Source organism: Neofelis nebulosa, chromosome 5, assembly GCF_028018385.1.
Source record: "Neofelis nebulosa isolate mNeoNeb1 chromosome 5, mNeoNeb1.pri, whole genome shotgun sequence".
Taxonomy (NCBI): Eukaryota; Metazoa; Chordata; class Mammalia; order Carnivora; family Felidae; genus Neofelis; species Neofelis nebulosa.
The window spans coordinates 91,607,733-91,625,889 of record NC_080786.1 but is presented as its reverse complement, the minus strand read 5'-3'; the positions used below and the strand labels follow the sequence as shown (position 1 = coordinate 91,625,889).

At 39.1% G+C, this 18,157-nt stretch overlaps 2 protein-coding genes across 5 annotated transcripts in view; both read left to right on the top strand.

Annotated features, from left to right (window-relative positions):
• Positions 1-18,157, top strand: part of CASR (calcium sensing receptor) — a 77,346-nt gene that overhangs the window by 10,210 nt on the left and 48,979 nt on the right. The window contains exon 1 of one of the 4 annotated variants that reach the window (XM_058731200.1): positions 13,732-15,370. The exons of the other annotated variants lie outside the window; for them this stretch is intronic. The gene's annotated coding sequence lies outside the window, so the exon portion shown is untranslated. Of the gene's footprint in view, positions 1-13,731; positions 15,371-18,157 lie in introns of those variants that run through there. 4 annotated transcript variants of the gene reach the window in all.
• LOC131512467 (large ribosomal subunit protein eL37-like) lies at positions 7,502-9,103 on the top strand. Its single transcript, XM_058731218.1, has one exon. The coding sequence runs from the start codon at positions 8,480-8,482 to the stop codon at positions 8,786-8,788; it is 309 nt and encodes a 102-aa protein (XP_058587201.1). The 5' UTR covers positions 7,502-8,479; the 3' UTR covers positions 8,789-9,103.

Genomic DNA, 18,157 nt, shown 5'->3' with positions numbered 1-18,157 from the left:
GGCTCTGGGCTGACCACTTGCTCAGAGCCTGGAGCCTGCTTGAGACTCTGTGTCTCCTTCTCTCGCTGCCCCTTCCCCGCTCACGCTTTGTCTCACTCTGTTTCTCAAAAATAAATAAATGTAAATAAAAAAAAAATTTTTTTTAAAGAACGAAGTGAAATACTAGAAACAACCTATATGTCCAATAGTAAGGGAGTAGTTAAATAAATTATGGTGGCGGGGGGGGGGGGGGAAGCAGCATAGTCTAGCAGCTAAAAGCATGGATTCTGGAGCCTCACCACCTGGGTTCAAATCCTGGCTCTGCCACATATTAGCATGTAACCTTGGAAACCTCACCATGCCTCACTTTTCTCACCTACACAAAGGGGATGACAAGAGTACCTACCACATAGGGTTGTTTTGTGGCTTAAATGAATCAACATCATTCACAATTCCAAAATTTGTATCTTTATTACCAGCAAAATATAATTGAACTGACATAAACTGACACAACCTTATCCCACTTACTGTACCCATATTCTGTGACTACCGTCAATCTTAATCCTTTTCCATGGTTTTACTTTCCATGCAGAATCTCTAAGGTCAAACCTAACTGGAATCAGGTGTATATACTTGGAGTTAATCTCTTGGCCAAGAAATTTTTCTGATTCCTCCAGCCCAGGACTTTGAAACTTTAAGGTTGGGGATATTCTTAACATGTAGATTGCTGAGCTCCACACCCGGAAATTCTGACTAAGTAGTTCTGGGGTGGAGTCAAATGTCTGTAATTCTTACAAGCTCCCAAAGTGATGCTGGGAATGCTGATCCATGGACCACACTTTAGGTAGCCCTGCTCTGATCCATTCCTTCATTTTTATCACCCCTTTTATAGTATCTTTCTTATTTGAACATTTTAATCTCTGGAAGCCCCAACTTGTTTTTTATGTTATCATTCTCCTATTCTCTCCTTACTACACTGTGCTTCTATTTCCAGAAGTAGTAATATAATAAAATTTTATATCACTTTCTAAGCACTTATGATGCTCCAGTAATGGTCAGTGCTTTATCCATATTATTTTTTTTCATCCTTCCAACATCCTCATTTTGGAGGTGAGAAAACTGAGGTCCTAGGACACCTAGTAAGTGGAAGAGCAAGTCCTCTTGGCCCCAAAGCTCAAGCTTTTTCTATTTTACTGTCCTATCCCTTTCACATGGTGGTACATGTCACCAGGTCTCTAGTCAACATGCCTTCTCGGTCCTGCCTCAGCTGCCTAGCTCTTGCCTAGTCTCCAATCTAGAACCCCCTCGTCTCCTCATCACCTATCCAGATCCCAGCCAGGCCTTCTATGCCAGGAAGCTTTCCCAGCTACAGCTGCCCACAGCCAACACCCCGCCACATCTTTTGTTTTTACCTGGGGATTTATCATATGTGTTTATGTTTTCATATTAAGGGATTTTTGTCTTCCTAACTGAATTTGGAACTCCTTGATATCCAGGCCCATCTCATGCATCTCTGGGTTCCCCTTGGACTAGCAATGGTGGGGACTGACTGCTTCCCTTACCCACCCCCCTTCCTACTCTTCTCCTTTCCTAGCCCCCTATCTCCACCTTGTCCTTTCCTAATTTGGTGAAATCAAGCCACGTCAACAAGAAGACAAAAAAAAAGGCCAACCTTAACCTTTCTTAATCTCCCGCCTCCCTCCACTGCAGCTGTGGGTGACTTGCCTTGTTGTTCCACAGTATCATGGGAAGGAACTTTTCTATGAGGCCCTACATTTGGCAGAGAAGCACTAGCAATGCCCTATAACACTTGGTTCTTCTTGAGGGTTTCCAGGTACCACCCCTCTCCCTCCATATTTACTCAAATTCCATTTCCATTATTTTGCTTCCCAGTTTCACTCTGCATCCTTGTCTTCATTCAAGTATGTCAGGAGTTCTCAACTGCCTATTTCCCCTAATGAAATGAACTATTTCCCCTAATGAAATCTATTAGGGCCAGTATGGTGGGACCCATCCATTTGGTCTGTACACTTTGGTATTTTTTCCCTTCCCTTCTTCCCCTCCTTCCCTCCCTCCTTCCATTCCTGCGTTCCTCCTTCTTTTTGAGGTCATTATTCCTGTTATTGCTTGAATGGTGTTATCAACCCCCTATGACAGCTTATACATCTCAGGGTTTAAAATCTTCCTTTTTTAATTTTCATTATCTCCTTGTAAGGTGTCTGCAGAGCAGCTGGGCCTCATAGCCAAAGAGTGAGATTTCCCATGGTGCTTTCATTTCCTCCCTGTCCATTAGTAGGAAAGTACAGGTTGTGTTTGTGTTATAGCCTCATGTAGCTACCCTGCTAAAATGACAGCACTAGTACATTATGGTAGATTCAATTAGTTTTCTTTTTTTCAGAAGGTTTTTTTCTGACCCACATTTATGAGCCACTTTTGTGGTGGCCCTGATGCTTTCCTTCAGGACCTCCTGTAGTCTGAATTCCTTCTATTTGGTGCCTCATTCCATGTGCTATTCTTGGTAGCTTTCAATGTGAAACCCTAAGAAAAAAATTCTAAGGAATACCATTTACTGTTTCTTTAGTGTTTACAATGTATTGTGCTAAGCATTTTTATACCTTGCTTTGTTTGATCCTATCAAAAACTTTAGTTAGGTATTATCCCAATACAATGGAGAAACTGAGGTTTAGTGAGGTTAGGTGACTTGCCTGAGGTCTCACGGCCAGTAAGTGGAACAGCCTACATTCAAACATTTGTCACATAATTCCAAAGCCCATAGTCAAAATTTAGTTTCTGGGAGCTTTGTTCTATTCTTCAAAAAACGCGATAATTTTGCCAAAAGTTCTCTCATATACTGCCATGATGGTATAAACGGAAACACCCTTATTGAAGGCAATTTGGCGACACATATTATAATCTTTTTGAACGTTCTTATCCTTTTAATCTAGCGATTCCCATGACTGAATTTATGCTAAGGAAATAATCATTAATGTGTGCAAAGATTTAACCCTAAGGGAGTTCAAGGAGGCAATATTCATAATATGAAAAATTGAAATAGGTTCCATGTCCAACAGAGGAAAATAAATATGATACACAGAGGTAATGAAGTACCAAGTAGTCATTAAAAATTATTTGGAAAAAGAATATTCAGTGGCATAGAAATGTGTGCAGGATATAGTAACTACTATAGGATTTCAGATTACACCCATTTTTGTAAAAACAGATACTACAAAATAGATTCAAAGAGAAATGATACAGAGCAAGAGACACAGATATGTAGTATACATCAAAAATGCAAAGAGTTGTGAGATTAAGGGGATAGAACTAAGATTAATTTTTACTTTCTTTTATTGTTTTTATTGTGCACCTTTCAAATTGACATTGAAGCTTTTTAAAACTTATTTTTCTTCTTTAATTGGAAAAATGTCTGTGTGTTGTTTGAAGACATAGAATCTTTGGCACTCCATCTTGGGCATTCCCTGTGTTAATGTTTTTATGCTAAAGACTTCTTGGATTGTTCTTTTTGTCCACCCACCTGTGGGGCTAAGCTGGGGAGCTGATCGTATGTGTTGGAAATGTCTGCATGAAACTAAGTTCTTGTCTGGTATTTTGTGCCCTGTGGTTCAGGTAGCAAATTCAGAGCTTGTTTGATCCAAATCCTTTTCCTGGTCTAAACTAACTAAACATCCTCTCTTCCCTCTGCTACCTGGTTGTGTGAACCCTGACAGACCTCATTTTTCCTCTAGAGCAGTAGCCACTTTTCCTTAACTTCACTCACACTGTGAAGAAAATTTCACACTTTTTTTAAATTATAAGATCTATGAATGCTGTTCATATTTACCAGTTCTCCTTTTTATATTTATTATTTCCTCCACAAACAACCATTTCTACTGACATTTGAGTTCCATCTTCTTGGTTTCTTTAATGCAGGCTTTCGTTAGTTTTTTTCTCTGACTCAGTGCACTTTGGTTTCTTGACCTGATCACCTTCCAACCGCCTCCTGCAGCTGACTCACATCCATCTCCTCCAACTCACCACATTGCCTCCCCTTCTTTCAGGTCTCAAGGTGTCTTTGGAAAGTGCCTCCCATTCTTCCTTCAGCTTTTCCTTCTGCTCTCATCACTTTGATCATCTCTCTGCTGGCTTCCTTCATTGACCTCTTTTAAGTCCCCATTTCTGCTTCTAGAGAGTCCACCTGTCTGTCTTTCATCTATACTTTCCATTCAGCTGGTAATCCTTAGTCTAATCATTTCAGCCTTTGATTTGGACCTTCTCTGAAGTGTTTTTTTTTTTTTTTTTCAGATATTTTAAAAACAAGTTCCACCACTCAGGCTCCCTGAGGGGGGTGTGGAGCTTTCTAATTCATGCTTTTTCTTTGGAGCATAACCAATTGTAGAAGGAATAGTTTAACCTTAGAAAACAAAATATCAGTTAGCACTCCTTGTATTTAAAAAATGTATATATTGGTTTTTTTTTAAAAGCAAGTAATCTTTGAAAAGAGAAAATTATCCTTGACCAAAAACAAACACAAAAAAGCTCATGACACAGTATTTCCATCTCTAATAATAATAATAATAATAATGTAACTGAACAAGTGTTAAAGAAGTATTTGAAAATATGTTAATTGAAATATTGGTTGTAATAGCAAAAAGAAACTAAGAAATATCTTAAATACCCAGCAGTAAATGCTTGGTTATGTAAGTTTGATATACCACTAATCACTATGAAGTCATATGACTATTACATATGTATGGAAAGAAATACATATTATTTAATGAAAAAAACTGGGTTGCAGACCAGAATTTATGACATGATCCCCTTTCTGTAAAATTATACATGTATGTGTATATATAGTCATCAAAAGATCTCTTGGTGATGGACTTTGGGGTGATTTTTAATTTTCTGTTTCTTTTGATTTCTTCTTTATACTTTTGTACATTGCTAGCATATTTTACAGGTAGCAATTCTTGTTTTTAAACCAAAAAACACTTATTTTCTTTTCCTAGTAAATTACATAACTAACTTCAATTTTTGATTCTTCATTTCATATTTTCCTAACATTTTACAATGAAAATATCAAACATTGCTTGACTTATTATGAAATATTCATACTAGAGATATGTAATATATATATATTATATGAATATTAAAGAATAATAATAAAATGGATACTTGCATGCCCATAATCAGTTTAAGAATATTAATTCTTTGGAACCCCTCTGTGCCTCTAATCAAGCCCATCCTGTTCCTTTCTCCAAAGAGATTAACTACTGCCAAATTTGTATTTCACATTCCTTCTAAATAGGAAGTGCTTGTTACACAGTTCTTCCTGATTTTCAGGCTTAGGATCTTTGCCCAAAAGCAGCTTCCTCAACCTTCCTTAAACCTTCTTCTAAAAAGCTATCTTCCTCTTTTCTATAAGATAAATTCTAATGTTTGCAGACATATTTACTTAAGAATGTAATATGTCTTGTAATTATACTAATGTTTTTATTAGGATTTGTATTGGTTTTATTAATATTCTGTTTACAAAGTTATCTAGAATTTTTTCCATAAGGAAAACAGTCCATAATTTCTGTTACTATTAATGCATGGTTTTGAAGAATGAGAGTGATTTTTTTAAATGCCTATATTATATCAAAAACATCTGTATCCCTAAACAATAGTTTAATTTGCATTGTTTTGCATTTTGTATTTGTACAAATGGAATCATGCTGTTTGCATTCTTCAATGTGCATTTTTAAAAATATTGTATTTGTTAAATAATCCACGTTAATGACTATAGCTCTGGTTCCATTTTCACTGCTGTACAGAATTTCACTCTGAGTGTGCCAAAGCTTATCTATTCTCCTGTAGATCAGCAATTGGTATTTGGAATTTTCTGATGTTATTTTTTAAATGTTATTATAAACAGTTTTGTACATGATTCCTTGGCACATATACAAGAGTCTCTAGGGCATTCTACCTAGGGATAAAAGTGCTAGGCTCAGAGTATGCACATCTTCATGTTTACTAGGTAATGTGACATGAATCTCCAAAGTAATTTTACCAATTGAAACTTCAATCATTAGTGTATGACAGTTCTCCTTTATCCACATCCTTGCCAACAATTGAGTTGTTGCCAAGTTGTTGTGGTTTTAACTTGATTACCAATGTATATGTGCTTCTTTGTCTATTCATATTTCTCTGAAATGCCCGTTCATGTCTTTTACCCATTGCTTTGACATTGGGAGGTTTCTATTTTTTCTTTCAATAGGAATGCTGTATATTCTAGATACTACTCCTTTTTCAGTTACATTGCTACAACTATCCCCTTTCTGTTTTCAGCCTGTCTTTTCCCTTTTAGGATTTTTTTTTTTTTTATCTTTTCATTAACAGTTCTTAGCTTAATGTAATTGAATTTGTCACCTTTTATTATTTGTGCTTTTTAAAACTTGTTTAAGAAATCTTTCCATACTTGGGGTTATAAGACATTTTATATTTTCTTCTGAATTTTTTTGTGTGAACCATAAACTTTGATTAATGGAAAATAGAATGCCTTGCTAATGGAAATCTTGTCTTAAAAATGGCAGAGAAGAACACATTTATTTTTTTAAAGTAAATTCACATTGTATTGGGCTGCAACATGATGGCAGGATTTGCTTTTGTTTCAAAAGATTCCCTAAGTTCAAGGTAACTCTGTTGAGATTCAACAGTACATCTGCCGACCTGGAAACTGGGAGTGAGTGGAGTTTAGTAGCGGCAGGTGAAGTGGGGGTACGGGTAGGGGTGGGGATAGAGGTGGGGGTGTGGGACTCTGCTGCCCCCGGTCCTTTGCCTGTCACCTTTAAATCTTCAAACCATTGCAGTTGATTTTTGTGCATGATCTGAGTAGAGATCCAAATTCACTTCCCCCACATGGTTAACCAGCTGTCTCAAAACTGTTGAGGCAAAGTCCACTCTTTCTCCCACCAATACAACACCATGTCAATTATCAAGGTTCTGTGTATTCATGAGTCTCTTTCTGTGTTCTCTGCTCTTTACTATTTGTCTTCCCTGCCATTATCAACTATCTCAGTTATTCCAGCATAATATTGTTTTGGCAGCTGATAGGGTAAGCCTCCCTTCCATTTTCTTCTTCTTCAGAAAGATTGAATATTCTAGGCCTTTGTTCATCCACATAAGTTATAGAAGCAGTTTGTCAAGGTGTGTGCATACAACACACACACACACACACACACACACCTGATGGCAAGTGTATACATACACATATCTGTTGAGATTTTTATTAGAATTGTAGTGTTTCTATAGATCAATTTGGGAAGAATTGACATGATAACAATATGGAGTCTTCTGTGAACAGAGATATTAATTTATTTAGATTGTCTTCAGTGTCTTTCACTAATGTGAAGTTCTCTCCAAAAAGAAATCTTATACATATTTAGTTCATTCTCTTCTTGAGAAACTTACTTTTTTCTATTATAAATAGTATCTATTTACAAAGTATATATTTCTGTTATTGATGATTAATAGAAATGCAATTGACTTTTACCTACTACATATCTGGAAACTTTGGTAAATTCTCTTATTAATTCTAATTATTTTTATGTAGATTCTAAAATTATCTTGTCTATAATTAATGATAATTTTATTTTTATTTTCTAAACCTTATACTTTTGATACCTTCCTATCACTAAATTGTCTAAAACCTCTGGGAAAATGTGAAAGAGAAATGATGATGGGGCATTCTTGTCTTGTTCCTGATTTTGAAAGGAGGGCTTTTAACATTTCATCATTACATATAGTGTTTGGCATCTCTAGTGACTGTGCTGCCTTATATTTTGGAGCACACTTTTCTCATGCTTGATTGGAAAGAGCTCAAGTCAAGTTTAGCCTTGGAGCAAGAGGCAAAATCATATGCCTTAGATCTAGATTACTTAGGCTAGTGTAGTAGAGAAGAAGGATTTTCTATGTGGCCCACTAGAATTTGACACTGGGGTTTGGGGCCACAGCCCCAGCTAATATTCTCTGTAGATACATTTTCCTCCAAAACCTTGAAGTCAGGATTTGAGTAGTTTTGAGTCCCAGCCAAAACCACCTCCTAATGCAGTGAGTGGGTATCAGAATCACACATTGGTGGGCCCTAACCCAGAGTTTATGACTCAGAGTCCCTGGGGTAGGGACTGATAATTTGCATTTCTTTTTTTTTTAACTTTTTAAAATGTTTTGTTTATTTTCGAGAGAGAGACAGAGTGCAAGCAGGGAGGGGCAGAGAGAGAGGGAGACACAGAATCTGAAGTAGGCTCTAGGCTCTGAGCTGTCAGCACAGAGCCCAATGCAGGGCTTGAACTCATGAACTATGAGATCATGACCTGAGCTGAAGTCAGACACTTAACTGACTGAGCCACCCAGGCACCCTGAGAATTTGCATTTCTAAGAAGTTCCCAGGTGATGCTGATACTGCTGGTCCCAGAACCACACTTTGAAAACTAGTCTTCTTTTTGGTCTCCACCATGGAAACAATATGATGAAGGGGATGTCATCATTTGAAAAGCATTGCAATAAGATGCATGCATTGTGCTGCTGCTGTGGCTCTAAGTCCTACCACCTTCAGAAATTGACCTGTGGCAAATGTGTCTATCTTGCCAAGCAGAAGAGAAAGTATAACTGGAGTGGCAAAGCTAAAAGACGAAATACCACTGGGACTGGTCAAAAGAGGCACCCAAAAATTGTGTGCCACAGATTCAGACATGGATTCTGTGAAGGAACAACACCTAAACCCAAGAGGGTGGCTGTTGCAGCATCCAGTTCATCGGAAGGATTCAATGATTAGTCACAAGATAAATGTTCTGGTTTGAAAGAAAGAAAGAAAGAAAGAAAGAAAGAAAGAAAGAAAGAAAGAGAGAGAGAAACGCTGCCCTAACCAGCTCCTTAAAACATCCCAACAGTGACAATCCAGAGACAAGGAAACAAAATTATTAAAGTGCCTGAGGGGTGCCTGGGTGGCTCAGTTGGTTGAGCATCTATCTGACTTCAGCTCAGGACATGATCTCACGGTTCATGTGTTCAAGCCCTGTGTCAGGCTCTGTGCTGATAGCTCAGAGCCTGGAGCCTGCTTCAGATTCTGTGTCTCCCTCTCTCTCTCCCCTGCCCCACTCATTCTCTCTCTCTCAAAATAAATAAATAAATATAAAAAAAAAAAAAGTGCCTGAGAAGGAAGGAGGGAGACTGCAACCATGAGTACCATCCCTGGAGGATGACAGATGGCCACTCCAAACATGGAAGAAATGAAAGAGGGAAACACAGGAGGAAATGGGAGATTTGGGACAGAACATGAAAGGAACTCATGGGAAAGTATGAAGGGAGACCACAAACAAGCAAATAAATCAGGTGGGGCTGATTATTCAGTCTGCATCCAACAAAGGACATGGAGGGGAAAGATGACAGTGAGACCTGCATAGCTTTTAGGAGGGGCAGTGACAGGATGGCCATTTAAGTGACAATTCATTGCTAAGATCTGTTCCCCACAGAGATGGGCCTCTGCCAAGTAAGACAGTAAGTGCTGGGTAAATCAGAAGCCCAAGCCCCAGGAAGTAACAAACTTAATGCAAGTTTCCTATTAAGCAGATAAACTGGATTTATTCTTAAAGTAGATAAGAAAAGGGAAGTACTGCAAGAGTACAAGCCTTAAAGTCATGTTCATCTTTTCAGGAGCTGCAGTCCCTGCCAGACACTTTTACATGGGCTCAGGGCCAGTGAAGTGGCAGGGGTGGAACATGGAGAATCACGTTAAGGAAGAAGTTGAATCCATTGCCCTAATGGAGGGAAAGCAATACCAGAGGTTCCAGGGAGAACCAAAGACTAACTCTGCACATAGTAATGAGATCAGAGGATGCTTCTGATACTGGGTTTTTACTCATCTATGGTGTAAATTGGCAACTGCTAAAAAATAAGAAGAGTGCAAGGTCTCCATTCCCTTCTCATGCCTGCTGCCTGCCAACTTCCTGTCAAGAGCTAGCCGGCTGTCTGGACATCATGTCTTAATGCTGTCTCTAGCTTTGATAGTTAGTGTATAATACAGCAGAGCTGGAAGGAACCGTAGAGGTGGTCCTCACCTGTTGGGCCTATACAGCAAGAGTGATTAGCCAGAAGTCAACCTAGGTAACAGCATTCATTTATTTTATTTTACGTGTTTGTCATTAGGACTGTTTGATTCAATTTACTGACACATTAAAACATATAAATCAGTATCCCTATATTTACCCTATAAAATCTGAAAAGCCTTGGATATATGTAGCATGTTGCCTCTAGGTAAACTCAAGTAGCTTCATATGTGTATGTGTATAGAAAACATGGAGAATTATACCCCTATGAAGGGTTTTGATTCCAAATTAGCTACAAACAGTTTTTAAGCAAATTGCTTCATTATTCTGTGATTCACTACTCTCGTGAGGCTAGAAGTAAAAGTACTTTAAGTTCCAAGAAAGAAAGGTACAGTATAAATTCAACATAGTTCTTAGAATTGTAGATTCTTCCAGTGGGACATGCAAATCACCCGTCCACGCTCACCTATGGCCCTCCACTTCCCTCACACCTGGTCATCCAGCCTCTTTCTGAATACTTTTACACCCTCACTTTGGGAGGCCTGTATTTCCATTGTTGCATAGTCTTAATTGTTGTAACAGGAAACTTTTCGCATGCTTTTGAAAACCTAGTACGTTGCTATACAGTTTTGATAGGAAATTCTTTTTTACATCACGTTAAAATCTGGCTGCCTTGAATTTCTGCCTGTCTGTCCAGTCCTATTCTTGGTCCCACTGAGAAAAAAACCTAAGACCTCTTTCAGCATCCTGAGGACTCCAATCATGTCCCAACTAAGAGTTCTTTTCTCCTGACAAACTATCACAGTTCATTCCCACAAATGTTTCCTCCTCATAGCTTCATTTTCAAGCTTTCATTGTCCTGTCTGCCTTCTCTAGACATGAACTAGCTTATCTGGATCCCTTTCTTTAATATTGAAATATATATACCTGGACATCATACGACATAAGAAGTCTAGGCCAAGGATGGGTATGATAGTGTTCTTGGTCCTCCTGGTCCTTGTTAACAAACCACTGCTTTAGTAGTCACCTGACCCTGGGGCCCATATATTGCCTATAGGCATTATAGACACCTTTCTTTTTTCTTACTATTTGGGTATAGTTGTTAAGCCAGTATCAAAAACACCTATCTAAATTACTCAAATCAACATTCATTTTTATGTGCCAATTTGACAGCCATAGCAAAGAGAGGTCAAAGATAATTTAAGACAACTTGCACAAGCTGGTTCTTGACTATTTCAGCTGTGGTTTCTAAGAGGTACAAGCCCCCCACATGAAGATATCTTTCTATTTTCTTCCGTGTGCTTGTTCCACTTGACCAAATTCTGCCAATTATCCTGGACCTATATCAGTGCACTGTCTACCCACATTTAGCTCCTCAACACTTGACCCTGTGTTATCCTCTCTTTTTGAAAACTCCAAGGTGACCTTTGGAAGTACTTGCATTTTTGTTGTTGTTGTATACTATTTCCTTATCCCTTTGTCCTTCTGATCTTTCATTTGCCAGATTCTTTAATTTGCTCTTTTAACAAATTACTTTATGATTCTGCTGTCTTTATTATACTTTATGACTCTGCTGTCTTTTTTCTACCTACAGTATCTACTTGAAGATTCTTTAGAGAATCTTTAATGGAGAATATCCATTTTGCTCATTAAAGTCTGCAATTTGTGCTGGCCTCTGGAAAAAATAAAAGCTTTCTTTCCTCAGAACATCTATTGTAGCTTTATGGTATCTTAAAAGGGGGTATGGACAGGCAGTTTCAGAGCTGGAAGAGAACCAAGTTCTCCAGTCTATCACTTGGATGACTCAGACAAGAGGATGCAGACGCAACCTTACTGTTCTTAGTTCAAAATGTTAAAAAATCCCAAGGAGAGAGTGGACTGGGTAGGAGGGATGGGAATGGACCCAGAACATCAAGATCATCTTATGACATAGGCAGAACACATTGAAGTCCCAACTCTAGCCCTACAGAGAAAGATATACTACTATTCAGGTAAATTGAATAGATTTACCTGAAAGAGAAAGATATACTACTATTCAGTTGTCATTCACTTTGTACTTAGATTGTACAGGAATGCTTTACAGTCTAGATTCTAATGGTGAGACATTAGCCAAATAAAATCTCTCTTGGCTGCTAAGGACTTCTTGGAATGAAAGTAACAAGGAAAAGGCCATGTCCCCTAACTGGACACGTGGCAATGGGGCAGTGAGACCAATTCCTTGTTTGAAAGCACCCATAACACAGTATTTTTTCATTGACTGGATTAAGGGTCACAACAAAAGCCCATGATAAATTACTTGCTTTTCTTTAGAGTCATTTATTAACCTCAGGAGTGTGGAATGCATCACCAAGCGACTAATCTGTGCCACTGGAAGGACATTAACCAGAGTTTTCTGGACCACTAAGGGGGAGGGTAGAAGAAAGGAAGCAGTAGTTTTATCATTGCCTTGGCTATTTTCCAAAATATGGCTGCCTCACTACTCGGAATAACAGATGGAAAGAGAGTCTTTGCCCACACATATGAGAAAGCTGAGCCATGCCATGATTGTGGCCTTCTGCCTCCAGGAGTGAACCAAGGGCACAACTGTACAGATGGGCTATGGATGAGGCATAAAATGACTTACTAATTTATTTTAAATCAACACACCGGTGTGTGCACAGCCAAATGAGTGTTGTCTCCTTTTAAGTAAAGCACCTTGAAAGGCTTTCCATATATTGGATGACACTTCTGTTGCTCAAAAGATCAAAAGATAGTTGGGGGGTTCAGTGCAGGAAAACACATGCCCACACAAGTGACAATCATTGATATCTACAAGTCAAAATTACTTACTGTTAATATTCTGCAATATTTGCTTCCAACATTTTTCTGTAAGAAATCTGTTCCTATTGTTTCTCATTAAAGCAAAACATGGCTGGGAGGCCTGGGTGGCTCAGTCATTTGAGCATCTGACTCTTGATTTTGGCTTAGGTCATGATCTCACAGTTCGTGAGTTCAAGCCTGGCATCAGGCTTATGTTGACAGTGCAAAGCCTGCTTGGCATTCTCTGTCTCCCTCTCTCACTCTGCCCCTCCCCCACTCATGTACATATGCTATCTCTCTCTTTCTCTCAAAAACAAATAAATAAACATTAAAAATAAATAAATATTAAAGCAAAACACAGTTTATTATAGAGATTTCAAGTAAGGCAGAAAAGAACAAAAATTAAAAGGCTTTTAAACAGCCAAAAGTCCATCATTAATATTTGGTGGATAATCCAGCCATTTCTCTATATATCCCATTCTTTTGAATATCATCAGTTTTGACAAAGTGTCCACCTTTGAGGAAGGATTTGACTTTTGGAAATAGGTCAAAGTTGCTAAGAGCCAGCTAAGTCTGGCAAATGAGGTAATGATTAAGCTGAGTGACAAGAGTTTGGTGCCAAGTCAGGTGTAATTGGCTTTCTTGGACAGCTCAGAAATTGGCTCTATGAGAGGCACCCATGTCAGATGTGCTCTGAACTCCAACAAGAGCTGCCCTCGAGGGGCTGTCTCTGAAGGATGTGTGCATGGGATGGCAGAAACCTTGGGAACCATAACCTCCGGAACTAAGCTAGGACTGTGTCCCTTGAGAGCTGTGGGCCTCCATCAGGTCCTTACCCTTGAGGAGCCTCTGTTTGCTCATCTTAATGGGATGTTCATAATGTCTACTTTTCATGAGCTGTTACGAGAATCAAACTAGGTCACAGACACGAAAGCACTTTTGTAAACTGTCAAGCCCTATACAAATGTAAGGCACTGTTATTTAAGTATGTTTGTCAAATTAATCTTGTTTCTTGATGGGCACACCTCCTACAGTCACTCTATGGACAGCCACATCATCAAAGCATAAGTGGATAGAACTACTCTCTCCCTTTCTAGTTTCCTTGGGCTGCAGGTTTATCCCTTCAAGGATGCCTTGCCCTTGACCTCATGATCATTTTACCTGATTTTTCCAATACCGGAGTGTGGGCAAGGGAATGGGTGGGGCATAGTTTGAATCACCACCACTGGCATTTCTCCCTTTCAGTAGCCTAGGGGAAAGGGGTAGTGATGATCTCAGTCTGGGGTCTCTGTTTTGGAATTTTAAAAGGATCTGGTCAATTTAATATTTACCTGAAAGGTTTTTTTGACATTGTCTTTCAGAAAATAAGGGAATCTGAGAACAGTTAGGAGTTCCCATGATGCATTAAAAAGGGCTAGAAAAATTAGAAACTATAGTTACCTCATCTACGAAAATGGCAATAATAACTGTACCATCCTAATAGGTGGTTGGGAGGACTAACTTTCAGGCACTAGTACAGTCTGGCACATAAAAAGTGCTCAATAAATGTTAACTAGTATTTTTGATGTTCTTATTAATACAAAAATTGAAATGTATAGACTCCGTAAGTTATAAAGACGTCAGTGTATATACTATCAGCAACTTTTGGCAGATGAAAGAGTGCCTCATCAATAATGAGCTAATGTTACTCATATATAATTTATAGATTTAATTTCACCATTTGGAATTTCGTTTTTTAATTTATATTCATTCATTCAACATATATTTATGTATTTACTACATATAAGGCATTATGCCATCCACTGGAGATATAACAGTGAACCAAACAGACATAACCCTTATCCCCATAGAGCTTACTATGAAGGCAAGAAGCCATAAACAAATAATTTAACAAATAGGAAATAAGTGTCCTATTAGAACTTGTTTTAAGTGCAATGATGGGAAAGTATAATTCTATGTAGCCGAGTGGACCCAATCTTGTGTGGATGAAAGGAGGGTTCAGGGAGTTTTCTTAAGTACATGACATGTGAGCTGAGATCCAAATAATGAACAGGACTTGTGTAGCAAAGAATGGGGAGGAGCAGATTCGCAGTGGATAAACAGATGCAAAGGTCTTGCGGCTGGAAGAAACAGCATGGTCACATCTGGAATAATGAGAATAAAGGTTGTAGAGAAGAAAATGAGGTTGGGAGTTCAGGGCCTTGCAGACCACCATAAGAACTGTGGTCTTGACCTTCACAGCAAAGGAAGCCAATGAAGTGATTTAAGCAAGAACATGAAATGACTAAATTTCTGTATTCAAAGATCACTCCCACTGCAAGGAGAAGAATGGATTGGAGGAGAGCCCAACTGAATGCAGGGGTGCAATGTGAGAAGCCATTACAGCAGGCCACGTGAGGGTTGATGGCAGCTTCACCTAGGGTGGTAGTGGTGGAGCTGGAAAGAAGTGGAAAAAATCAAGAGTTAATTAAGAGCAAAATCTACAGCATCTCATGATGAACTGGATGTAGAAGGTAGGAAAGGAGCGGGGGTATAAATAACCTACTCATTCATTCATCATAAATATGTACTGAGCCCCTACAAAATTTTAGACACTATGCTAATTCCTGAGGATTCAGCTGTGAACAAGAGAGACAGGTCCCTACCTTCAAGGAGTTACAATCTAGATTTGGAGCTAGAGAGTCGATAATAAGCAAACAGATAAACAATCACATGTTTGCATTTGCAAATTACAATTACATGTTTCAGAGTGGGTGATTATAGATATAAGTGCTATGAAGAAAAAACAGACAGGAATACCAGACAAATGGGGTGAGGGCAACTTTTGACAGAGTAGTCAGGAAAGACTTACCTATGGAAGTGACATTTAAGGTCAGATCAGAGGATGAGAAGGAGGCAGCCAGGAGAAAAGCATTCCAGGTAGAGGTAACACCAAGGCCAAAGAGCTTGCTGTGTTGCAGGAACAGGTAAGAAATTAGGGTGATTAAAAATAATAAACAAAGGGAGAGTCATACAAAATGGGGATGAAGAAGCAGATCACTTTTGGTGTTTAAAAGATTAACTGCTATATGAAAAATGGGGGGAAACTGATTATTTTAGAGTAAGAGTGAAAACAGGGAGACCAGATAGGAGACTGTCATTCAGGTATAGAAAATGATGGCTTGGGGTGGGGGCATCTGGGTGGCTCAGTTTGTTAAGGGTCCAACTCTTGATTTCAGCTCAGGTCATGATCTCACAGTTGTGGGATCAAACCCCACATTGGGCTCTGTGCTGACAGTGTGGAGCCTGGGATGATCTCTCTCCTTCTTTCTCTGCCCCTCCACCCCTCAAAATAAATAAATAAACTTAGAAAAAAAAGAAAATGATGGCTTGGACTGGGGGTGTGAACCAAGGAGAAGTAGACAGATATGAGGTGGACAGATGCATTTTATAGATAAATCCAACGAGCTTCATTTAAGATTCAAATGGCCCCAAAAGCAGTGAGGGCTTGATTCAGCTGCAGAAGTTGTCAGCATGATGTAACCCACCTATAGAAACAGGATCTTCAATTCATCTCCTGAGTCCATACAAGCATAAGGCTGCAGTTGTCCAAGCTCCAGAAGAGCAGGTTGTTGGCATTAGGGACAGCCACCATGGATCGGGGATAAGAGACCAAAACTGACACCAGGGTAACTGGGATCAGGGATCACCAAGACTAAGGTCACCAAAGTCATAGCAGACCAAAATGAAGGGGGAATCTGTTGAGCTAGGTCTGTACAAGCGGGGCCTTCCTGGAGCCAAAAGTGGGAACTAGTTCAAACCCTGGGTTAGGGTTGGGCCAACCATGAAGGTTAGAGTGACAAAGACACCAGTCAAAAGTTAGAGGGATGAAGATGTAACACCTATCACACAAGTTTGATGACGCATTTAGTGGATAATTCAGACATGTGAGATCTACTGTAGAATCCCAAATACTACAGTTTCCATGTTGTTCAGCTTCTTGTGATTTAGACAAGAGGAGTTCCTGCCTTACAGACTTGGTTTGATCTAGAGTGTGAGGCTTTGGGCAGCCTCACTAGAAACATACTTGCCTTCCTACTCCCATTCTCTGTTTCTCTGCCATGTCAACAACATTATGCACATGAAGTAAAATATTCAGAATTCTGTGACAAGTGTCATCCCAGTGCTGCCATACTGCTATATCTGCATGTACATATGCATATATGCATATGTAACAGCTGGGGCAGCTGAGTAATAGCAACGTCAAGGTGCATTAACCTTCAGGGCAATAAGTGTCTCCATGCTTGCTCTCAAGTTAAAGAATAAGCAAAACTAATCTAGAGTGATAGAATCAAATTGGGGGGTATAATTCTGAGAAGGCATGAGGGAGTCTTCTGGTGTGCTGGGAATGTTCTATGTCTTGATCTGGATGGTGTTTGTATGGATGTTGTGCATTTGTAAGAATTCATCAGGTTGTAGTTTCATGATTTGTGAACTTTATTATATGTAAGTTATGCCTCAACAAAAATGTTTTTATTAAAAAGAGAAATAGGAGAGATACCTGATCCCAAGGCAAACAAGACAAAAGAAGGATGGTCCATTCTGGTATCAATCACAGGGAGCAGCAATGCACCTCCTCCCAGAGCTTGTTTGCATCTGACTACTCCTTCTTGCTCTGCTTCCAGTCTCAATCCCCAGCCAATGCTAATGCTACCAAGCAACATGTAGAAAGTTTGGCAAGTTATGACAATAAGTCTGATCCAGGGAAGTGTAAGATAGTACTGATGATTTCCAACTATTGGGAATCCGGTGTGACACAGACTGAAATTTTCACCGGAAATATAGAGCAGCATCCCTGTTCGTCATCATGAGTATCCCTGACAATCACAGCTAAATACGAATAAATAAATCGTATTACATCAAGGATTTTCAGCACCATGAACTTGAAATCCAGGAGAAGAGAGAAAAAATAAGAATAAGAAAATTAACAGCATGAGCGGCACCTGGGTGGCTCAGTCAGTTAAGCATCTGAGTCTTGATTTCAGCTCAGGTCACAATCTCACCTTTCATGGATTTAAGCACCGCATCAGACTCCACACTCATGCATGGGGACTGCCTGGAATTCTCTCTCTCCCTGTCCACCCTTCCCCCATTCACACACAAGCATGTGCATTCTCTCCCTCCCCCCTCAAAATAAATTAAAAATAAATAAAATTAACAGAATGAAACTATATTTTTCTTATCTTTCAACTTTATTTACTATGTCCTTTTCTTGGAGATTCTACCATGCATATTAGGCTATTAAAAGCACTGATAAGTCC